This window comes from Oxyura jamaicensis, chromosome 9 (assembly GCF_011077185.1).
Source record: "Oxyura jamaicensis isolate SHBP4307 breed ruddy duck chromosome 9, BPBGC_Ojam_1.0, whole genome shotgun sequence".
Taxonomy (NCBI): domain Eukaryota; kingdom Metazoa; phylum Chordata; class Aves; order Anseriformes; family Anatidae; genus Oxyura; species Oxyura jamaicensis.
The window spans coordinates 19,419,927-19,443,825 of NC_048901.1; the positions used below are offsets into that span (position 1 = coordinate 19,419,927).

General features: G+C 36.1%; 1 protein-coding gene across 9 annotated transcripts in view; it reads right to left on the reverse strand.

Moving 5' to 3' along the window:
• Positions 1-23,899, reverse strand: part of NAALADL2 (N-acetylated alpha-linked acidic dipeptidase like 2) — a 438,092-nt gene that overhangs the window by 61,609 nt on the left and 352,584 nt on the right. For all 9 annotated transcript variants that reach the window (XM_035335008.1, XM_035335005.1, XM_035335007.1 and 6 more), the window contains 2 exons: positions 20,772-20,918; positions 2,282-2,377 (listed from right to left, as the gene is read on the reverse strand). In XM_035335008.1, coding sequence (XP_035190899.1) covers positions 2,282-2,377; positions 20,772-20,918 — 243 coding nt within the window. The remainder of the gene's footprint in view (positions 1-2,281; positions 2,378-20,771; positions 20,919-23,899) is intronic.

Consider the following 23,899-nt stretch of genomic DNA (forward strand, 5'->3'; position numbering starts at 1 on the left):
CTTCTGGCATACCTTTCAACACTTTGGTGCCTGCCAAAGTAAAAATCAATAAAAGGTTATTACTATTCCAAGGCTGTTATTAGGTAAGTGGCTCCAGTGGCACTCCCTGTTGGGGGACTGCCATTAAAGCTTTTAGAACTGTGTAATCCTGGAGTTTTATTAGGCTACTTTAGCGAGCATAATTCGAAACACAAAAGTATTTTCAAACTTATTGTTAATACCTCCAGTTGACTAGTTACCATGAAACATTGATGTAGGCTGCTGAGTAACACTGACAAAACTTATTGAACAATAGCACTTACTTTTATGAGTTTTACATGGTTAATAACAATGGAGTTTCACCTGAATTCTTCTGGTCTGATAGAAAAATTCATTCTCTGCCACACACGCAAAGATTTTTCCATTTTAATACTTGATATATGTATTATAAAACACACTTCAGATTACAAGGTCTGTAAATTCCAATTAAGGTATCACTAAATTTTGAAATGCAATGACTGGGCCTTGCAGCAATCTGCCCTAAATCCACCTTTAAAGTGCCAAAGTCAAAGATAAATTGATGACAAGTGTTCTGGCAAATTAGATCTTTTAAGCAATCAGATTATAGATCTATCTCTTTCATAGATGAACACCTGCCATTCATTTTACCTGCTACATTCATCAGTCTTCTCCAAGTGTTAATAAAGTTGAAGTGCCTACATTATCTATCAGTAAAGAAGAGTAAACAATAAATTAAATTGAAGAAAACTTCCTGATTTATCTACTCAGAAAACTACTGAAGTAGATCAATTAGGCTAAGCTAAAGATGACAAAAATTGCTAGCTGAGGATCCCACCCAATTGCTGCACATATTGTTTATCTATATAAAAACATCCCGGGCCACAGTCTGAAAAGCATAATGGAAATAAATGTATCCTCCTGCAATCTTCACCAAGTTCTAACAAAGACAATTGTAATGCTCAATGAACCTACTCACAATTATTTGTAATAATTTCTAATAATTTAAACAGTTTCAAAATGCTTCGAGTCATACTATCCAGTAAGCATTTTTCTGTGTTAGTCAAAATTCTAAAGCAAATACTTAAATACAGATTATTCAAATTACACGTGGCCCAGTAAGTCACAAAATCAATTATACAGTAATTAATCAAATACATACGGCCCTCAGTCTTTGGAAAAAAAATAATTGGTGAATCTTTTCAGTCACTTTGGCATTAAGGACTGGTTAAACATAAGTTCTATTAAAAAGCTTCAAAGAAGACTTTTTTCTCTTGTGATTGTTCCTTAACTGGCCAAGCTTCAAAAACCATGTGTAGGAATATGCACTTCCTTTTTTTATTTTTATTTTTATTTTTTTAGAAAACAAACTAATTAAATAAAAAAACCTATAAACCAAACCAACTGAAAAAATACTAGAACAGTCACTGTTTTGCCAAAGCTGCTGATGTGCCTATATGCCAAATCTGCACATTGCTGATCTTTGAGAATTAATTTTTGCTGTTGCCAAAAGAAGCGTTTTAATAGCAGCTGCTCTTCCAAAAGAGATAGCTCCAAATAAACAAAGAAATCAGTTAGTGAGGTCTACATAGTTCTAGTTTATAAGAAGCCTGAGTGCATGTGCATGAATCCATGAAGGAGGACTCATTTGCAATCATGTATCTTTGTAGAACCATGGCTTGATGAGAGGACACAGTGAAGAAAGAGCACTTTAAAGCAGGGAGTAATTTCACTTGTATGAATAAATAACATAAAGGGAGAACTAAACTGGAGCAATGAGAGAGGAGTCAGAACACATTAACTTTGGGAGCATCCCCCCTCTGTGGTCCAATCTCTAGACGCATGGGATGGCAACCCCTTCCTCCCAGGTGAGCATGCTGATAGTTCATAAAGCTGTCCATGCAGGTGAAGGTGCCCTCAGAGACCTCTTTGCTGTCAAAAATGACAGCAACAAACTTGCTACTTCCTGCCATCTAGTGAGGCTCATTGCCCTGCATTCATGCCGATAACGAGTTTAATGTGAACCATGAGAAATACAACTGAACGCATAAAATGAAGCATATACACATAAAAGCTCTTTTGATCATGCTGGTTGACCAAATATTACAGTAGAGAATATTCAAAAGGTGAATCACAGTGAAAAATTCTCCAATACTTTAGTACAAAACAAGTATTAACAGGAAGAAAAATAGATCACCTTCCAAAATTGTCTATATTACTCACAAATTGAAATTTGTCCATGTGAAAGACAGTATATGGAAATGAGATCTCTCTATTTCTTTACCTTTGCAATGGTCTCATGCAGTTTGAACGAGGGATCCAGCTCTTCAGTTTTTGTTGTATGTACAGGAAAAAGAGCTTCGGAGAGAAAGCTAGAATTCTGTGAGAAAGAAAGAAGAACCCTTTTAGGATTCTACATCAATTTCTTCATTGAAATACTTATTGGGTTTTGTTCAGAGATTCAAAACTCTTCCAATTGTTCTTAAGTTTTGTGGATTAATAGCTTTTATTTTACTGATCTAATTAACTGATTCCAAGTCCTTGAAAGAGACAACCCCGCCCAAGTTTTATGACTATTTCTGGAATGGCAATAGTCTTTGTAATTATGTTTCCCAACCCAGCAAAGAATTTTGTCTACAGGGAGGAAAAAAAATTGTGCCAGCATTACAACATTCAATAAATGAGTTATAATTCATTCTTCAGAATAAATGTAAACACAATACTCAAAGAACATTCTTTTATCTTCTGCAAACATGCTACTTCTGTATAAAGTAAGACCATATACATAAGATGGGGTTTTGGTCAGTTCCCTAGAATTATACCCTCTAGGTTTACCACTCTTTTATAATATTTGTACAAAATGTTTGTCTTATACTGCAGGGAAGCAAGCAAGCAGGTTGCATACTTGCTGTCACAAGAAAACAATAAACTGATACCCAGGTGTGGACTGAAAAAAAAAAGCAAAAAGAAACGAAAATAAACCCCAAGTCTCAAATGTACACAGATGCCTGAAACTGGGAATTATTTTGAGCCTATGTTTGTGAACCCAGTATAATAATACAGAAAATGAAAAAACTAAAATGAAAAATCTTTCTCTCCATCCCCATAGTCCCTGAGGCATACACCCTAAAATTATCCTTAGTTTTGGTAAGCGCCTGTAGTTTGGCCCTCTAGGTATAGTCAGAGCTGGCCCTTCTGGAACAGCTAGGAATCTAGTGCCCATCTAATCCCCTCTGGGTATAAAGATAAATGCAGAGGTCCAGCTTGATGGACTCAGATGCTCCACCCATTTGGTAAGCAAACTTTGAATACACGTACCGCTCACCAACAGCAATGAGTTCAATACAAGAGCACAGAAACTATAGCCAAAGTTATTTCAGAGATCAGCAGAAGGATGTGAAAGTGCATGAGTATCATACCATTCTAAGAATTACTAGTTATGAGCAGTTCTTTTAAAAAAATACTCTTCAAAATGAACTCTGACACACAGATAATCAGAGACAAATCCACTGCAACCCTGCTTCACTTACCTGTATCCTGAAGAGTAACAAAACTTCTCAAGCCCTGGGCCAGGCTCTGGTTATCTCTAGGCAACCAAGTTCAACATCATAATATTTTGTATCTCCTTTCAGAAGGCCTAATCTTTCATGAATCTTATTCTTCATTTCGATTTGCCAAGCACCTTAATATAATATTACTGTATTTAGCTAGAATATCCTGGACTGTTAGGCAATATTGGCAATGTTTTGGAATCACATCCTTCTCAATTACCAGCTCCCTGTACCTACTAGACTAACATTTCTTCAGTTTTCTCTTCTTGATATATACTGATCTTCAATAGGTTATATCTTTATACTCAAACTCTCCCCCCTTCCCTCAGTTTGTGTACACAAGAAGTGAAGCCTTTTTTTAGGGAGTGTTAAACCTTGTAATGATGCTCAACTTATTCTTCAACAGCCAAAGAGTTACTTGCATTCAGATGCTTCATGCTGAACAGTAGCTGAATAAAGTTCTGGTAAAAAAGTATTAAAACTGATCTGAGCTTAACAGAATTGATTTGTAAGGTTTGCACTCCACTGCCTTTCCACTTGCCAAAAACACTCTGTAGGACTTATTGTTTTAAACATCAGTGAGCAAATAAGAGAGACAAACAATTTAGATGCTTTGTTCTGGCTTGTACAACCTCTCTTTATGTGACTGAGCTTTGCTCTTTCTTATGCTGAGTTCCAAGCCATACAAAGGCTGAAGAAAAATTGTACTTTAGCAAAAATAAATAAATAATAATGATAATTTAAATGCTGTTCACTCTAATTCAAACATGAGAAGTTAAAAGGAAGTAGAGAAAAAGTCTACCCTACTCTTCAAGATGAGCAATATAAAGTATCTTACTCACGCATCTCTGGGGGATAAAGTGGTGGTATCCAATCCACGCCCACTGCATCAGAACGGTGTTTGTGTCACCCAGTGCGTCACATCACATGGATCCAAGAGCCAATTTTGGGCACTACAGTGGCACAGCACTGGTAGTTGTCTATCCAAACTAGCATGGGACATACATACACTATAATCATATCAGCGATGTGATATGCCAATATGCTCTACTCAAAACAACTCCATTTAGGCTTAGTTCCCTACAGATGCTCAGTCTACCCCTGAACTACTACATTACAGCTAACTTAAGCCTCTCTGAATAGTGTGACGTGTCTCATAGAAAGCTCAGTGAAAGGTAGACCTCAAGAAAGATAGTTACACTGCTGGCAATTTTGCTTGTTATTTTTTTCTACAGATTAATGCCTGCATGATGAATATTATATCAGTATTTCCACGCATTTCCAGAGAATTATTTCTGGTTGTAAGCTTCCATAAATAAATGTAAGCTTAAATAAATAAATACAAGGTATAATTAGCCCTCAGTCATACAAATTCTTGTGTTCAGTCACGCATCTTTGTTGTATAACTTGTCACAGAAACATCAGAATAATAAATGAAGTCACTCTTCCCTTCAGAAAACTTTTTTTTTTTTTTTTTAAGATCTCAGGGAGAAGATACGCAGTCATTTATTATAAAGATAAAATACATATTTCAAGATTAATTCATTACATCTATTAATCTTTGTTTGAAGTTTGTGCACTAGTTTACAGAGCCATGTCATTTGACTGGGGGGAGGTTGAGGAAGATTGTCATTCTGCTACAGCGGTGCTAACGCTGTTCATCATCATTCACATAATTGCAATCAATAATGTAGAAACAGTTACATTATTTATATTCTTTCTTGAGTACCTTACTGAGAGTCAGTGAAGGGAATGATTACTGAATTAGATTTGCTGCACAAGATCAGACTGTTGCTCTATCTAGACAAATGTTATTTCTTTGGAATCTGAACTTGATGGATCAGATGCACGCATGACAAGGAAATGCTGCTTAGCATGCTTTATCCACCTTATTCTAGGCACATACCTGAGAGGTTAGGATTCTAGTAGTTCGACATTCATAACACGTTCAATAACAGAGATACAAACACTGAAAGGATACATTCATACACATTCTCTTAATTTAGGTGCTTTCTTGAAGCACCTAATATTAGATAGAATGAACTCAAGCATTTGTATCTGTCTTTGTAAGACTGAATCATTTGATGGTCAATACCATGCTGTAAACCTCTTAGAAACCACGGCTGATAATTTTAGAAACAATGCACTAGGCAAGAATTTTCCCTTTAATTGTGAATTTTACCCATTTACAAACACGTTCAGTGCTCTCATTCCCTACACAGCAATATTTTCTGCTTACCTGTTTTCCCAAAGAAAGGAATCCTCAGGATTCCAGTGCACCATGAATCAAAGAGAAGCACACGGGTGAAATTCAGAGCAGCTCCTGAAGGTTATCAGTAGCTCTGATGGCTATTCTTGTTTTACTACCGCAGATATTAATCACACTAATCTTTTATTCATTATATTAAGTGCATTTCTTCCTTTGATGTTTTATGAATGGGGAAGGATAACCAATACAAAAATAATGATTATCTATATAATAACATCACCAATAAAAAGAATAGAAAGAATATGAAAGTGACTTCAAAGTGATCATCAGCTCTCTCTACTGAAAAGTATTTTATTCATGCTTACTAGTTTTGAAAATAAGACTATTCCTCTAAGCACCCACGTATGCTTATCTGTGCATTCTTTTCAATAATTTTGTTCTAGTATTTAGGGAAAACCTTAATTGGAGTGGTACCATTGATGTAATCAAATAACTATTCAATTTCCAAATCACGAAGTCTACCCTACTTTTATTCTGTATTACAAACAGCTTAAGAAAATACATGTTCATATGAGCATTACAAAAGTAGATAAAATGGCAGCAGAAATTGGAGGCACATGAAAACCGTAATTCCTGGAGAGAAACAAAATAGAAACTTCCCATGTTCCTCTTTGGTGACACGACATCTCTGATGCATCCACCATCAGCCAGCTATGAAAGCTCTCCCACTCTCAATCAGGATTACAGAAACAAGATGCTATCATACGGCAACTGAAACACCAGCCACTATATGACTGATACAAACGGCTTCAAACCATTCCCACACACAAGCCACATAACAATGGAAGAAAAACAATTAACTTCTGGAAATTTCTAAAATGCCAGTGTATTAATTACTTAGATACAATGTATTATAACAGAAAGAGGAAAACTTACCAGAACTAGCTATGTTACTAGTAATCTGGAGAAAAGCCTGTTTTGATATTTGACTGAATTTGGTTTTAATACTTTGCCCTTTTCCTTTCCTTAGAAAGGAAAAAAAGTCATCAGATATAAAGTGCTTTACTGATACCAATAGATTTTTCCCTAACCTACCAGTTTTCCAGACTACTATACTGCCTGAGCAGAAAGGAAGACAGACATATATCAATTGACTTTGACACTGACTTTAATAGAGACTGATCAATAAAAACACTGCCAACATCCAGATAAAATTTGGCTCCTTGAAGAAGTAGCCAAGCTCTTACAGTGAATATCCAGAAGAATTTAAAGCATCATGTAAAGTTTCTCCCTCACTGCTAATGAGAAAGTGACTCTTATTATTCATTCAGTTCACAGGGCTGTGTTTTCATCTTTCATATTCTGAAACCTACTGGAACCCTTGAACAGCATATTTGATTAATTTCATCATTTTTTTGTTCACAGAGCAGGTTTATTTTTAAATTATTTTTTATTTTTCTCCTTCTCCCCATAACTTAAGTGGAAGGAAATATTAGCTTGTAAGTGTTTGCATTACACAGATGAGTGGTGTGACTGAACCCCAAGCAAGCTAGAGCTCTGATGCAGATCAGCCCTGTTATCTTCCTGAATGCAAACACCTGGAAAGGCTAACTTCATTTTTCTTCAAAACCAGGAACAGAATGAGAACAGAATCCAGGACACGTAATTTCTCTACACAGGGTGTTCTTATTTTTATTTTTTTTCCTCAGCCCAGCAATCTTCCAGTGACTATCCACTATGTGACAAATTCAGAAAAGCCCCTGCTTGGATCCCAAGAAAAGAATTTCTTTTTCCCCATCTCTCGTGGTCAGGCTATGAATATGCTCTCTGGTTTTCTCATCCCTTCTGTAGTGAAAGGTTTGGAGGTCTTTTTGATTTTTATTTCCGTTTCCCTTTCACACTGGCCCAGTTACTCACTCCTTCATGTGAGGAGTGAGACCACATCTATGCTTGGAAAACCTCTCCCAGATATATTTTCTCTGGAAGCCACTGAGCAATTAACCCTCCTTCCAAAGGCTTCCAGCCTAGTCGAGACCACAGTGGCTGGGCAAGGCCAACAGGTAGTCTTTGCTACTGCCTCCTTTTAAGTACTGACTTTTAAAGGAACACAACATAAGCAAGTAACAACGAGTAAACAACTCAAAACACGTGCTGGCAACACAAGTGGCAAGTCTCTTTGATCATGATGGAGTCAAGACTCTGCTTACTAAGAGCTTAAAAAGGAGTCTTACACAATCACTGCTTTAAGCAGGCTTGAGTATTTTTGCACTTCAGTTTTCTGTTCAGGAACCAAAGACTTTGCTATGGAGTGTACATAAAACAGAGCAGATGACTACAATTTTATATGTTTATACATATTCATAAATAATATTGCTTATGTGCAAGATTTTTTTTTACGTTTACATACATAGATAATATTTGCAAACAGTTAATCCGAGATTACTAGCTGAAATACCTTGCTGGCATCTGAAATATCTTGCTCTACCCTTCTGAAGGGAAATGTTTAAAACAGTTGTTTTGTTCTGAAAGAAAATATGGCTCCACAAAGAACTACAAAAGAGGCAAAGATACTTTGGTTCTCTTACCTTTTATAGTCTTTCAAGCACTATGCTAACCAGAGAAAGCTGCAAGAACTTTCCTAATAACAGAAGCCCACTCTTTATCCCAGGGAGTACATGGCAGAGATATGACTCTAGGTGGTGTTTCAAGAGTATCTCTCAGCATTTAACAGCAAGAACAACACTTTCCTACAGTGAGAAACTGAATCAGCCTCCTCATTTATTCTTTCAGTGAGCTCACAATAGCCTGTGTTAGTTTTTATTTTTAATAGCACTTTCCTAAGCAAATTTCTAGTAAATGTACACTAGGAAAAAAAGACATGATAATCCGAAGAACGTTAAAGCCAACTATATTATTTTTTATGTTTTTCACCCACAGCAGGAATTATAGCTACGGTTGCCATCCTCACTCTCCCACACTCAATTCCTAAACAAAATTAATCTCTCTTCACTTTAGTCATGCACCAGTACCATGTTAGATTTAGGCAAAGATTCTATATTATCATCTGAGCTCACTTCTGGGGAAGTCAGGCCAGAACCTCACTGCATGGAGATGATGCTGCTCACGGCAAGCAAGGAGTTCACAGCATGAACAGGGGTGAGGCAGACTTCTAACAGCCCCTTCATTTTGCCTTCCATGCAGCAGCAAGCTCATAATCAGCACTCACTTTGTGCAATGTCCACAATTTTCTACATATTATGGAGCTGAAAGGTCTCATGATGATATCAATTTATGCAAAGACTTTCTCAAGGTCAGGCCACTGTTAGACATCCTATAATTTAGGCAGCCCAACTTCCATTCATTCAATTACAAATTTTCTCTTCACTGTTTGTTGTCATTTGAAATTGTTCCACAGCTACCCAAATGGATTAAGAATGTTTGCTTTTCTGATATTAAGCTGTATTTTTATAACACAATCTGTACAACCTGTGGAAAAGACAATGCCAATAAACCTTGAATTCCCAATATAATGCTTTAGGTTTCACTACAATCTCTTCAGAATAGAAATGAAGGGGAATACATAACATATATTGGAAGCTCACTTCCAAAAATCCCCTTTGTCTCATCTTCCTTTTGGAAATATCAGTTAACCTGATCTTTTCAACACTCATTTAACGAAACATTCTGTGAAATTAGAAAGACATTGGCGTTCTACTTCTCAAATAATGGGTCACTTCTGATTAAACTTCGATTGAACATCCAACTTTCAATCTTAAAACAAATTGCCTCCTTTTCTTTTTAATTTGAACCCAATTTCCTGCTGTCCTCAGCTCTCCTGACAGTAATTAATTGATTTATGAATTGATTAAATGGGGATCGAAAATGCAGAAAGAAAAATCTAAAAACCCCAAACCTAGCTCGCTCTTGTTTATTTATGATGGACACTAAAATTCACTCCTGATTTATTAGACTCATTTTCTAACTTATCTTGTTCTTCCTCAACTAATAAACTGAACAGAATGGTTCACCTTCGAAAGGTACTAAACTTGCCATCCCTTGTGTACCTTCCTATACCGTGCCTTCAATTTATGTACCAAATTTAATCCAATCCATTTGTAGTCATGAATAAAAGCCCACAGCACCTCTGGTGAATTAATGTATAACAGTAAATACTGTAACATATCTTAGGGATCTATTTCGCTGCCATCAAAAAAATAAAATAAAAAAGAAAAAGAAACAAAGAGACAAAAAAAAGCAAAACACAACAAAACAACAACAAATGTTACCACACTGATTGTCTTAGAGGTGGAAATAGTTCTGTTGTAAATACAAGCAGTTTTTTTTCCTAGACTAGGACAGTGCTGCATCTACAATGACAGGATTCCTGTTTTCTTGACTGTTACTCTGGAAAAAAAATTATATAGTTAGTATCCCTCTCCCCTTAACTAGGTGAATAATCCACAAATCCCTCCAGAATTATTACCTTTTTAAAATTTCTTTGTGGTTGGTTTTTGTTTGCTTGGTTTTAAAATAACATACAGTGGAGGTTTCTTGACTCAGCAATGACACTCGGTCTGGAAAACCAGTCTTTGCACCAACCTCCTTTTTATCTGTTTGACTTCCCCCTTGTCAATATTTGTCAATATTGCCAACACTTGTGCCAGCTTCACTCTTCACCACTTCACAGCTTTTGTACCTCCAATTTTGTACAGCACAAAAGCAAGAGACACTTAGGAAAGAATAATAGAGGGAAAGCAGTGAGAACAAAAATCCTCTGGCAGTTCGTACAGTTAGGCCAAGCAGTATAATCATGATAGCCTAATGCTGCCATGAGTCCTAATGTCTGCAAAGCATATAAAAAAAAGAGGGATGAAAGCCAAGAGAAAGCCATTTATTTTCTTCATGTAGATCAAAGAATAATGTCTGGTAGAGGTATAAAGCCTCTGCTGCACCAGGACTGAGAATATAATCTCATGCCTGTCCACATCTATATGTTGGATCTGGTCCACAAGCTATTAACCTGTTTCACTCTTTCTACGTTTGTGTAATACAACAGCATGAAGGGTAGAGTTGCAGCAGCCTGAGGGGAACACACAGACATGCAGTGTCGGACAATAAAGCGGAAAGCAAGCAGTGCTTACCTTCTAAATCAACCTGGGAAACAAGTTTAGTTGAGATTTTGAATTCACCTGCAGAGCATACACGATAAAGTTATGCCAGTGTCTAAAACTATTACCCAGACATCCAGAGAGGCCTACAGTTGCATGAGGAGTTATCTGCATCTGTATTCATGACCGCTGCCAAGAATTTGTCACAGCATGAAGGAGAAAACCATGTCAGAAGAAAAGATAAAGAGAAAGCAGTGAACAGAACAAAAATACCTTTGAAATCTGCACTGCAGGCTTTCACTAATTCCTTCTTCCATTTTACCCTAAGTCAAGCATTTGGCATATGGTATCTTGGCAGCAAATATACAACTGTATTATTTGTGAAACAGGTGTTTCACCTCAGATAGGCTAAAAGACCTTTTTTTTTTTTTTTTTTTTTTTTTCCCCTGACAGGGTAGAAGAGAGGTTTTACTGGAATAAGGGTCAAAGAGAGTAATGGAAAAAGGCATCTCAGATTAAAATATGGTTTATTATCAGCTATATGGAAAACTGTTTTTGTTTGTTTTTGAGAGGGTGCAATAGACTCAACCAGATTTTTCAATAGATGTATTGAAACACTGGATTACGTAGCATAGAACATACTGAAGCCAAGGTGGGGTTCTCATATATGTGTGTTAAACTGGGTTGATTAAATCACATCAGACATTAAGGTATGGCATATAGGATTTCACACTAATAAAAGCCCTTAAATCTGCAAATACACCACAGAAGACTGCGTGTCTCTCCATCTTAGTAGGAGACTGAATTTTCCCTTTCTAGCAAATGCTCTTGAAATCTAATTAAATATTCCCTCAAAAAATCCACAAAGGATTATGATTTAAAAGCTACTTTTCACTGGTTATTACATAAATGAAACTAAAGACATAAAATGAGTATGCTTTTCAATTACCTTTAAAAAGTAAAGCTTTGCCGTTGCCACAGCCTAATGTATGTCAAAAATCTCCAAGTGACAATGACCCTGCCCTGTTGAAATGGGCACAGCAGAAGGAGTTTATGACGAGGCTTTTCTTAAATAATTTTACTATTTCAGTTGACTAAAGAGGTTTTAATAAATAAAGAAAACCAAATCTATTTTATCTATTTTCCTTTTTTTTTTTTTTTTTTTTTCATTCTGGTAAAGATGTGCACTGACCTTGTGATGTCATCAGATGCTGGACAAAATAAGCCTGTCAAATGAGACTACACAGAAAACAGAAGAAATAGAATTGCAATCACTGCTGCATGATTTATTTTATTATTCCAATCAACTGTAGCCAGATAAAGCTCGAGCCAACAGTCATCAGACAGGAAAAGAATATATGCATTCTTCTCTCATTTCCTTTAACTTAATGTTTTCTTCCTTGCATTTGTAAGTGAATTGAATAATCACTGTAAATTCACAGACCACAGCATGAAGAAAGCAGCTTTCAAGATACTGTGATACTTGCATAGCATTATTCCTCCCTCAAGTATTCCTTGGCTGCTTTGCAAACTGAAGGCACAATCAGCAGTGTAGGTAGGAGGAAGCAGCCCAAGCCAGAAATCGAGTACCTCAGAGAAGATCTTCCCAAAGCTTCAGAAGATTAGAAACAGCAAGCTCAGTTCAGATTCACTACATGCAAGAGAGAACACCTCTTCTTAGATGTGTGGTGTGAAGGATGAAGGAACGTTTCATAACATTTTACAATCAATGGTGAGCACTCAGGTTACGCAGAAAATAAGCAGTGCCAGTGAGATGCCAGCGGGTCATGCTAATGATGTACTGCTATAAGCCATGAATCCTAGTGACAATGTTTCCTAACCACCAACGTTGTAAAGCACAATGCTTTCATTTGCTATTCAATGCTTCCTCTTTCCAGTTTTTATGTTTAGTGTTTTAAAAAACGACTTACGTTATGCTGAATGAAAAAATCTAATCCATTTATCCATTGGACAGATACTGGGTAGATGGAAGGCTCACCATTTTTCAGTAAGAAACAGCACTGACTTTTGCTAAGGACAGTAAATATGTGTGTAAATGTGAGGTGATTAATTCTTTGCATTTAGTTGTCTCTCTAAATTTGTTTCAAGGGAGTTCCTTCTTCAAAACTGGCCAACTGTAAAAATTGGGAAAAAGACAACTAATTTTTTGGTATATTTACTATATATATATTTTACTGATATCTCTTCCAATTGTTTTATGCTGTCACTTCCTGCTATTGTTCTTGCAATTGTTTTGTAAGCAAGAAAAGTTATTGTAATGCTGCATGCATTCTATTTGTGCAATGGGATTTTAAAGAATGACATGAGATGTATTATATGTGCATTTAGCCTTCCCCATTAAGAACGTAATTAAATTTAATTTTAAAAGTCACAACTAAATGAATGTATTTATCTTTTGAGTATCAAAGCTGAGTAGTACTCCTAATACTGAAGAGAAGATTCCTGCAGGATTTACTTTTTATTATAAAGCACAAAAAATGCATGGGTAAAGATTTTTTTTTGTTGCATATTTCAGGAATGCTAGAAAGATTATTTAAAAAGTATTAGTTTTGTATTTTTGAGTTACTTTAAAGGCCTATATATCTTGCACTTTTCAAAAAAATCAACTACAAATATGCAGTATTCTTAGATCTCATACAATATTTTACATTGCCTTCACAGTTTTAGTTCAGTTAATGAAAGAGCAACTGGTTGTCATTTATCTTGAAGTCTAAAGCAAGTCTTTCAGGTAGCGATTAGAAGACCCAAAGTTTAGAAACTGAAACTGTTTTTAATATTTTTGTATCATTGTATTATGGGAAGTGGAAAAAATTCTAGGATCCTTTCCCCTGACCAGAGATGCAGTCCTAAGGATCACAGGTACTCTAGCAATGCATTATCTTCACTGTATGTCGTCAAATAAAGGTCACCTTTCCTGCTATAGAAGTCCCATCTGGGAAGGTGTTAGTTACATGAGAACTAGTAAGTCTACACAATACCAGTAGTGGAATTCCTCCCCTTCACAGATTGCTTTGGATCACAACGGGAGTGGAGGACACTGTTTAAAAGGCAGAATTTGCTTTGTCTCCATCCTAAGCCAGTTATATGCAAGCAGATGCTAATTTGAAAGGTATACTTCTTTACTGCACAGTGATGCTTCGTCTATAAACTTAATGCAAAATATGACCATTATGTTAATGAAGCTACACAACCTTCAAATCAGAGCCTGCTTGCATCTGTTAATAAAAATACAAACTGACTTTAATAACCTCCTCCCCCACCATAAACCAACAATGATGTCTTCTAAGACAATATTTATTTACACCCGTATTAATGGTTCTCTAATGGCCATGGTAACACATACTGAACTCTGAAAACTCTATTTGAGATGATGTACCAATGACTCAAATCACAGTTGTTTGATAGCACAGTGATCTTGACCTTTTTTTAAAAAAAAAAAATATTAAAAGACAAAAGTAGAGTGCCACATTACTAATATAACTCTGATACTTATTCCAGGTACTCTGACAGAAGACTTTTAGCTTGTCTGTTGAATTTAGTCACTCAGAACAACAATGTTAAAATGTTATCTTGAACAGAACACACCATTTACTTCCTCAGGGAGGACAGATAACTCAGTGCCTTCTGTCCTTAGATAATAGATGTTCTCAGTAGCTAGACACTTGAGTAAACTATTAAATAGAAGCAATAATTGGCATCTAAGTAAATTTCTCCTATGTTTTCCCATATCCCATTGACCCTGTTAACATCCAGACTACCTTTCTTCCGCTGACTTTCAACAGCCCTCAGTCAATTTCAAGCGAACGAAAAGCCAGACAGAATCTGCAAGGCCAAGTTTACAGCAACAAATCTGTATTCATGCTGTGCAAATGCTAGAGAAGCTGTAAACTTTTGTTTCTGTAGAGCCTGTTTATGTAAAGATTATTCCCCTCCTGGAAGCACTGTGGAATGTCTGGGATATCAACGCACTAAGATTTGTGCGACCAAATAGACTCTGCTGGAGCACAGCGATGTATCTGACTGATGAGGACATCATCGGTTTCACTAACATTACTGGAATAACAAAGATGGTCTTCCACGACATTATGTAGTTTAATATTCACATTGTTCAATAAAACAATTCATGCAATCAATTGAACGTCAAATGTATTTTGTCTTGTAAAACACTGAGTCATTAACCTTAACAATTTCAGCTTGCTCTCACTACCAAATTCAACTACATTAGCGTACAAGTGAACAGATGGACTAATGTATTAATGTATGACTGCTGAGTACTAAACTGAAAAACCCCTGAATTTACTGAGAAATTAAAAAGCACTGCTATAATCAAAAGACAGACAGAAAGGAGAAAAATGCATTGGCTAGAAGAAATACAGTATAAATAGCTAAAAGCATAGTTATTATAAAAACATAGCCCATGAGTGAGAAAGGTAAGACAGAAGCAGCCATGGCTTGGACCTACCTTCATGAGTAGTCCTAGGACAATCTCCTGGGGACAGTTTGGACTACGTTTTGTTAAACACTGACAGTTCATTGCTTGTCCATGAACAAAACCAAAACCTCTTTTCCCCTTGGAACTTCTAACTCCCATTGCTAAACCTTGACCATAAAGTTCTACTACAAAGTTCCTAAAACTTCCCAGAAGTAATTGTGGCAGCACCAAACTCCACTGACAGCTTAGAAAAAGGAAATCTTGGGTTCCCACGCAACGTGCCATTCTGAGGCTGATATACATTGGCGCCTTTGCAAGAATTTCTGCTCTTCTCTGGTATTCTGAGCACACCTGTACTTTGTTTCTTTCCTGCAATACATGAGTCTCCTATAACTCCCCATTGGCAGCTACCAGCTACGTGTTTCCTTGGAAGACTTAACATATACCAGGGAGAAAGGAGAGGAGGAAGTAGGAGAGAGGGGAGGGGAGTTACGCACAGCCATAATTTTAGCTGGAAAGGCTCCCAAATATGCAAACTCCCTAGTAGTCTAGATATAAAAAGGGAAGCCTGGCTTCCATCCAGAGTAGGAATCTCTCTGGTGGACACCTCTCTGAAATATCAAGGTAAAACAATAGGCATTAATCCTTTCCTAAGGACATTCAAGCATATGCTACAGATCCAGAAGTTCTGCTCTGAGCTGAAATAAATACACCAGGCCTTTATATATGGTCTGCCCTGATCCTTCAAAGAAAATCATGCCATGATTCATGCAAATGAATTTCTTGATAAATATAGATGGATCTGTTAAATTAATTGGTACTGGTTGACGCAGTCCAGGACATTAATGGTAATAGAGGGAAGACAGCATAAAATTTAACAGAAGAGCCTGGTCAGTTGTAGATCATCAAAATAGTCACTCTGAAATTCTGAGATAGGAAAATTCTTTCCTGTCTGGAAAGGGACTTGAAGACATGCCAGGAGTAAAGGAGAAAATGATCTGGTTATGGAGTAACAGTGAGATTATTGATGGGATACGGAATGCTGAGATAACTGCATTAAGAACATAGAAATCAGAAACATTAGATCATAAAAATTGATTGATTCTAAGCACTGCTACTGTTTGACCACTGAACCACTATAACGATACAGAAGTGGTTCTCAATAAAGGATATCATGGATCAGACGAAACATAGTTACATAGCTACAAGGGTGTATGTGTGCTCAGTTAGATTTCTTGCTTTATCCAGAGTTTACTAGACAGTATATTTATGCATGTATATGTAGCAAAGATAAAAATATATCTATATCTATATATCTGGCATTTGTGTACAATACATCCAGCTGCTTAACATTAGAATACATGTTGCATTGTAAGGTAAATTGCAGCTCAGACAGTGTAGCTGGAAGATAGACCTTGTGTCTGTCACTGGGATTCATCTGTCCTTCTCACAAGGCTGCAAAATTGTTTACTGGTTATTTTCAGCTTTGTTGACATACACAGTCCATTCCCTATCTGATACACAGAGAACTGCTCCTTCAAAGAAAACAGTAGCAGCTGATAAATTACGACAGCCAGAGAAATAGTGGTAGCTCACTGACAGGCAGAAATTAGCTTTATTTTCCCCGTTCTGTGAATTCTAAGAAACAGAGTGCTGGAGGTTATAATGGTAATGGACATAGGTATTCACCTGGAAATAGAGCCAGTGGGCATCAACTACTCTACTGAATTACCTATGCTGGGATGATTGATAATGCAGTTGCAAATTTTAAATTAAAAACAACTCTGAATTCTTCCTACAAGTTCTGTTTAAATTAAACTGAACTCACTGAAGACAATTACTTAGGCATTTTCACTGAAGCAAAATTAAGTAATACAAATAACATGTGAAGATCATAGCTGGAACTGACTCCATACATCAGTGCATCAATAATGACAGAACAGAATCACACAGTTATCAGGTGATACTTGTGATATGGTCCTAGTGAAGCCTACCTGGATGACCGGATGAAGAACATCCCCATGCCACCCTGATTTCCATGAATTTGTATGCTCAATTCAGCTGAAGACCACATAACACAGTATTAAAACTGAGCCCTTGATCACTGACACCCCAGGACTTGCAGACATTTCGTATTGTTCCCATACAGACAAAAATAGGTATAAACATCACTTTCCCATTCACTCTTTTAAGATACACACCAGATGCACAGAAGAGCACTCCATACTGCTTAAGCCCTCCCTATACACTAACACATGAAAGAGATAAAAGTAACACGCAACATGGGAGTTATTTCTCAGCAAACTAGACTCTAAGTTCTCTCCATCAAGGACAGCTCCTCTGTTTCTTTTGTGATAACAAAGAAAACTTGCAGAGCTTTTGATTTCTTTTGAAAGAAGTGCCTGATATGTCAACCTAAGCATGTAAATACTGAAACCAAGAAACTGCAGTAAGCTTCACTGAAGAGTTATGAAAAGAAAAGAGGGCAGGAGCCAGGGTGGTGGGAGGAAGTGGAAATAGATGATGAAAATGAGCGAGAAGCAAACAGTCATTGACGTGTTAAGATTTAGTGGCCTTTGTTTTACACCAGTGTGGGCAAAGCTCACTTTTAAAGGCTCTAATGAAAGTTGAAAGTTACCTTCAAAAAGTTATGCATATTTCAACAGAAATAAAAATCATTATGCATTCTCTCTAAAGAGGATACAATCTCAAACTGTCAAAATTCTAAACTCTTCTACATATATTACATACAAATGCCTTCTATAAAGAAACTTCTTTTCATTTTTCTTCTAAATTAGCTTAGTGGTCCATGGTATTACACTCTCCTGGTCTAGCCTGTGAATAATGTGACAGGTAATTTTTATCATTCATGCCTGTACTTAAGTTTCACTGAAGATACGGAAAACAACTTTTATGATCTAGGTGTAAAAGTAAATGTTCTGTAAGCCCCGCATACCTGAACTGGGAGAGCTATCATAAAATATTTCATGCTAAATATGTGCCCATCAATAAATAACAAAACCAAAAAAAAAAAAAAAAAAAAAAAAAAACAACACAGAGGTTTGGGGATTTTTATGTTTTTGTTTTCTGATTGGTTTTGTGTGTTTGTTTTGCTTTATTTGTGCATGCACTAACTCGTTTTCTCAAAATGATAATACTACCATTCATGCAACCTGTCACATTATTGCAGAAGGGATTTAAATTCCGTGTTATCAAATATCATTAAGTAATGGAATGTGCTGAGGAAGATGAATAATATGCAGATAACACAGAAAATCATCCAGCTCTAATTAAAAGAATTGGATGCCTCATGAAAACTGTAGACTACAATGCCACAGAAATGGGATAGTAGCAGTACATTTACATCATGAAGAGCTCAAAATAGCTCCATCAAAATAGGAAAAAAGTTCCTTTGTCAGCTTACATTTGCAAGTGATCAGAAAGGCTTCAAAATGCTGAACAGCCTGGTGTCATTTAATTTACGACGTTCAGGAAATAATCAGATCTCTAAAACATCATCAAATCCAGATTGTATTTTCTCTTGTAGCCAAATATTAGGCAGCCATAGCAAGGTGATTTTTCTCAGTCCCTGTGATTTACTTATGTTCTAGTTCTTCAGCAACTAAGCTATAAACTGCTAAGACACAATCAAAATGAATTAACTTGCAACTGCTGGGTTGTTTTTCCTCTCTTTAGCAAAGAATTCCACTTCTACATTTCCAAATATAGACCTTTTAGAAACGTCTTTCTTCTGTCCCCTTTCATGAAGGAAAGCGGGTAAGTGTGGCTATCAGATTAAAATGTTGAATCCATCACAGCGAACTCTATTTTTAAGGTACTTTACCAAGAATATGGAAAATGATACAGGATGATACTCACATAAAAAGAAGAATAAAGCAGAACAAAGAAATTGGAGAGCGAAATGAGAAGCAAAAGGTTAAAAGAGGAATGGATAAACAGCTGAAATTCAGATGGCCTCTCTAATAGGTATAGTCATGGCTAGGGACAGCAAAATCCACACTTTTTTCCACATGATAATGTTGATACTGATATTATATTAATATAATAAATGCAGTGCAAAAATGAAATGAAATATTTATGCCAATCAACTTTCTGACTGGAGACACACTTGACATGCTACTGCAAAAGCTGTGCCGTATCTTCTGCAGGTATATTTTAAAGATATAAAATCAATGTTGATCTGTTTTAAATAAATCTGCAGAGAATTCTTTGAAACAGTGAGCTCACTCAGCAGTTACAACAGTATGGAAGACTACGTATCCTCTCTCCATGTGTCTCCATCCCAAGTATGGGATGGCACAGGAGGTTGTCTTCTCCTGTCCACATTTGATGATGACCCTGAAGAAGTACGATTAGAAAATACTTCATTTTGCTTCAGAGTTTCAGTGATTCCCTGGAATCTGCCTCTCTTCCTTCACAAATAACACATGTACGAGAACAGCAGCCTTAAACAACTGATATCATAAGCAGGAGGAAGCAGCCTTTATCAAAATACACCCCAGTGCACATAGCCCTTCTTGGCATATGCAGCCTGAAATCACTATCTCTATAACCAACAGCTGTGTAAACAGCTTATATTTTAAATTATGTATTTTCCATAAGAGTGGATGCCTTTGGTGCAGTTAAAATGGCATTGGGCAAAAAGCCCTCAGATCCCCAAGAAATTTATGTAGCTCTGTCTTAGCAGTACAGCTAATCTATACTGCTGAATAAAGCTATATTTTCTATGTTAACTCACAGTTATGACATTTATATTCCAAAAAAATTATTTGAAAAGTTCAAGGATGAAATTCCAAAACTGTTTGAAAAGTTGAAACATTCGCACATTTAAACAAAATGTTTACCAGTTGAATATCTTGCTCTTTTAGAGTCCTTCCCATGTTTAGGCTTTAAAGCCTTTCATCGAGGTGGTAGCATTGCTCTATTATGCAAATGTGTGAAAAATAGTAAGGTACCGAAAAGCTAAATTGGCAAAAGAACTTAAACTTTTCAAGTAAGAGTGCAGTGGCTTTATCACTTTGATTACAAAAAGCGTTTTACAGATTTCAATTAAATGTGCCTCATAGGACTGTAGGCCCTATTCTGCAGTATCAGAGAAATAGAGTTCTTATTTAAAATAAATAAATACAATTTTAAAGCACCTTGTTTTGGTACTCTAACATGAAATATTTTACAATTGAGTTTCAGAGGGGCTTTGAGCAACCTGATCTGTTGGGAGGTGTCCCTGCCCATGGCAGAGGGGTTGCAATTAGATGATCCTTAGGAGTCCCTTCCAACCTAAACCATTCTATGATTCTGTTATATGAGACAATGAGCCTATGTGTTGTGGGACAAGTAATAATCAATACAATTGATAACATAAACAGCAAGGAATCCCTATTTAATCACTCTGTGTAACTATTTTCAGATTGATAATTTTTATTTATAATTACCTCTGATTTGTTGATGTCCTCATAAGAAAACTGCATGGCAGGTACTCCAAGATGGTTGATGAAATAATCTGAATCTCCCTGTATCTGCACAGAACTCACATTAGATCCTGGACACTTAGTCTTTTCCACACAGTTGAAGCTCTGACTCTGAAAAACAAACACGAATCAAAATTCCACTTATTTGCAACCAGACTCATAACAACTCATACCAATATATGGATGCAGCACCCTTTTACTCAAAGTATTTTAAAAATAGTCTGGAACTTACACTGACGCAAGCAGGTATCAGCTGAGTCATACTTAGTAGTGAGAATGAGTCTACAAATCTTTCATTCTCTGCTGATATATACTGCAGCGTTTGGTATAGGCCATAAACACAGAATGCAGAATATGCTGCAATATGTCTGAGACTTTCAAAGGACAACAAAAAGTCATGTCTAATCGAAATGGTAACAGGGGGAAGAGAAGACGTCATTGGGAGGCATGTGAAATTTCCCATATTGGGCGGGAGGTTAGAGGTGCCTTTTGAAAGTATGCTCTGAGAACTTTGATGGCTACTGCACCTTTTTTTTTTTTTTTTTTTTTTTTTTTTTCAGTTAGTAGCACGTTCTGAAACAGCAAAAAGATAAATCAGATCATGATATTCAAGACATCCATGTTCTATTAAACGCTCGTAATGTAAAGTATTTGCTGCAATTACAGACCAGGGGTTAAGAGAAAAACAATGAAAAGACTAAAAAAATATAAATACACATTTCCTAAGTAATTGCTTTAAAAAATTCTAGTCAGTGATATGTTTGCATTTCATTCACAGAACTATTTTAAGATGAAATCTTAGCAACAGAACTTCAAAGACTGGAAAACAACCCCAAGACCAAGTATGAGAGCAACATACTAATGTGGCTTTCAAATACATCAGGTAATTAAACATTTAATAAACAGTAGGTACAAGAGCCTTCAAGATCTACTATAGGAAATAAGCTACCTAGGTTTATTTTTAAGAATGTTAGGTTGAAGGACTAGAGATGATTTGCATTTAGCTAACAGTTTATAGACATCCTCAGACCTGCCTGCTAAATTACTACCTACTAGCTTACTATAAGAAAATGGCAAAATTAGTTCCCCTTTAACAGTAAAATATAGCACATTCTGTGTATTTAAGTTCCTGGATTTAACATGAAAATGTTCTGAGTTATAAAGAGGCAAACCCTCATAGTTTTACATATATAAATTAGCATAATTACTTCACAGTTTCACTTCAGTGCTATGACGAATGCATTACAATCCACTATGGGCTGCAGATTCTCATTCAAAGTACTTTAAAACATCTTCAAGAAATAGCTTCCATTTCATAAGTATTTTTCAAAGGTGGCTATACCACTCTCTTGTTTTGTTAAATGTTTCTGCTCCCATCCTCCTTACACACACTCACAGTTGTGCAAGGGCCATTCAAAAGGATCAACATTACAGTCAAAGTAGAAACAAGAGATTCCTCCTCTATGTACCGTCTGCCTCTACTGAACAGTATCCCCTTTGAGAATATCCATGGAGCAACATGATTTACACAGCCAAAATCCTGTCTCTCCATGCCATTGAAAGAAAAAAAAAAAAAAAAAAGTTAACCATTTGAGTAGCATAAATCTTAGGGGGTCATTTGTAATTCATGGTTTTTAAAACACTGCAGTCAAAAGTGTAAGTTTTTTTTTTTTTTTTTTTTTTCAGGGGAGTTTTTTAAATATTTAAATTAATAGATTATTTAAAAGACTTTCAACTTGAAGACATCACCTCAATAACTTCTATTCCTGTGTTTACTCAGCTCCCCCTTTAAACTGCTCTTCAGTTTTCAAATGCATTGAGAAGTCATTTAACAACATCATTGTGGCTGTTCAGAGACCTACAAACCCACTCACTATCCAAACAGTCCCAAGAAAGTCAGTGACCTTGTATTTGAAATACTGAAGTTACAACAGAAACAAAAGCCCAAAGTGCGTACTCATTCCAAAAGCTGTTTTAAATAACCACATATTATCTTCTACATTATATCCAAGGCAAAGATACTGGACAGCACACATACATACGTAAAGATATGTATATAATTTTACACACATATTTGAACAAAGGATCCATTCTTAAATGATTGCTCCTTTCAGGAATGATCAGATGTTTAAGTATCAAAATGTACTACTCTGCAGTGTAGCTAGGAATATATGCTAATTTCCTCATACTGGTCAAGTTTCATAAATGATGAGTAGCCTGTTCTTTCTTTAATGTTTAAAAGTATACTGAATGATGTGAAATGTAGCTTTTAGGTTAAATAGGAAAATAGGAAATAATAATAAAAAAATGGAGTTAAGTACTGAAGGAAATCAAAAAGCTAAATGACCAAATTAAGCCCAATAAAACAGTTGGGCAAAAGAGTTCAACATGAAGGCAGAAAAGACTCAATGCCCTACAAGCAAGTGACATACATGAAAGGGCACGGTTTTCTAATGTACAGGTCGGACAGTTTGCACTACTTTCAGATATAATTATGTTTGCATGAGATAGCATTACATTTATATTAGGTAAATATTTTACCTTTACCTCCACTGGATCTTCTCCCCCTGCATCCTCAATCAGTTATGACCTACTACAGGAAGATAAGGTCATCCATTTATCATTTATTAAATTGCTAATGCATTTACCCTACTTGAATGCAAGCCATTCCTGTTTTTCAGTTTTTCCTATACAGATTCACATTTTTCATAATTATACTAGATTTAATAGAAACAAGAATTTATTTGTTATATTGTGGAAATCACCTCTGAAATGGTACGCTTGGAAGAAAGACTTTTGTTCCAAAATTCTGGGCATATTATACAAACCAGATACCACTGATATTTCTTTTGTCTTGTAAAGATCTTAGCTCAAATTCAGATTCTCTTAATACGACTAGTATGACACGTAAAGGAACTGAGAATATACTAGTCCCTCTTTCTTTCATAGCTATCTTGCATATGATATTTTCAGACATTTTAATAATAATTTAAATGCATCTTGTCAGTATTCAGTTTCAGATAAAACACAAATACAGCATAAAATCATATAACAATTAAAGGGAAAGTTTCCATTCACTTCAATAGCTACAG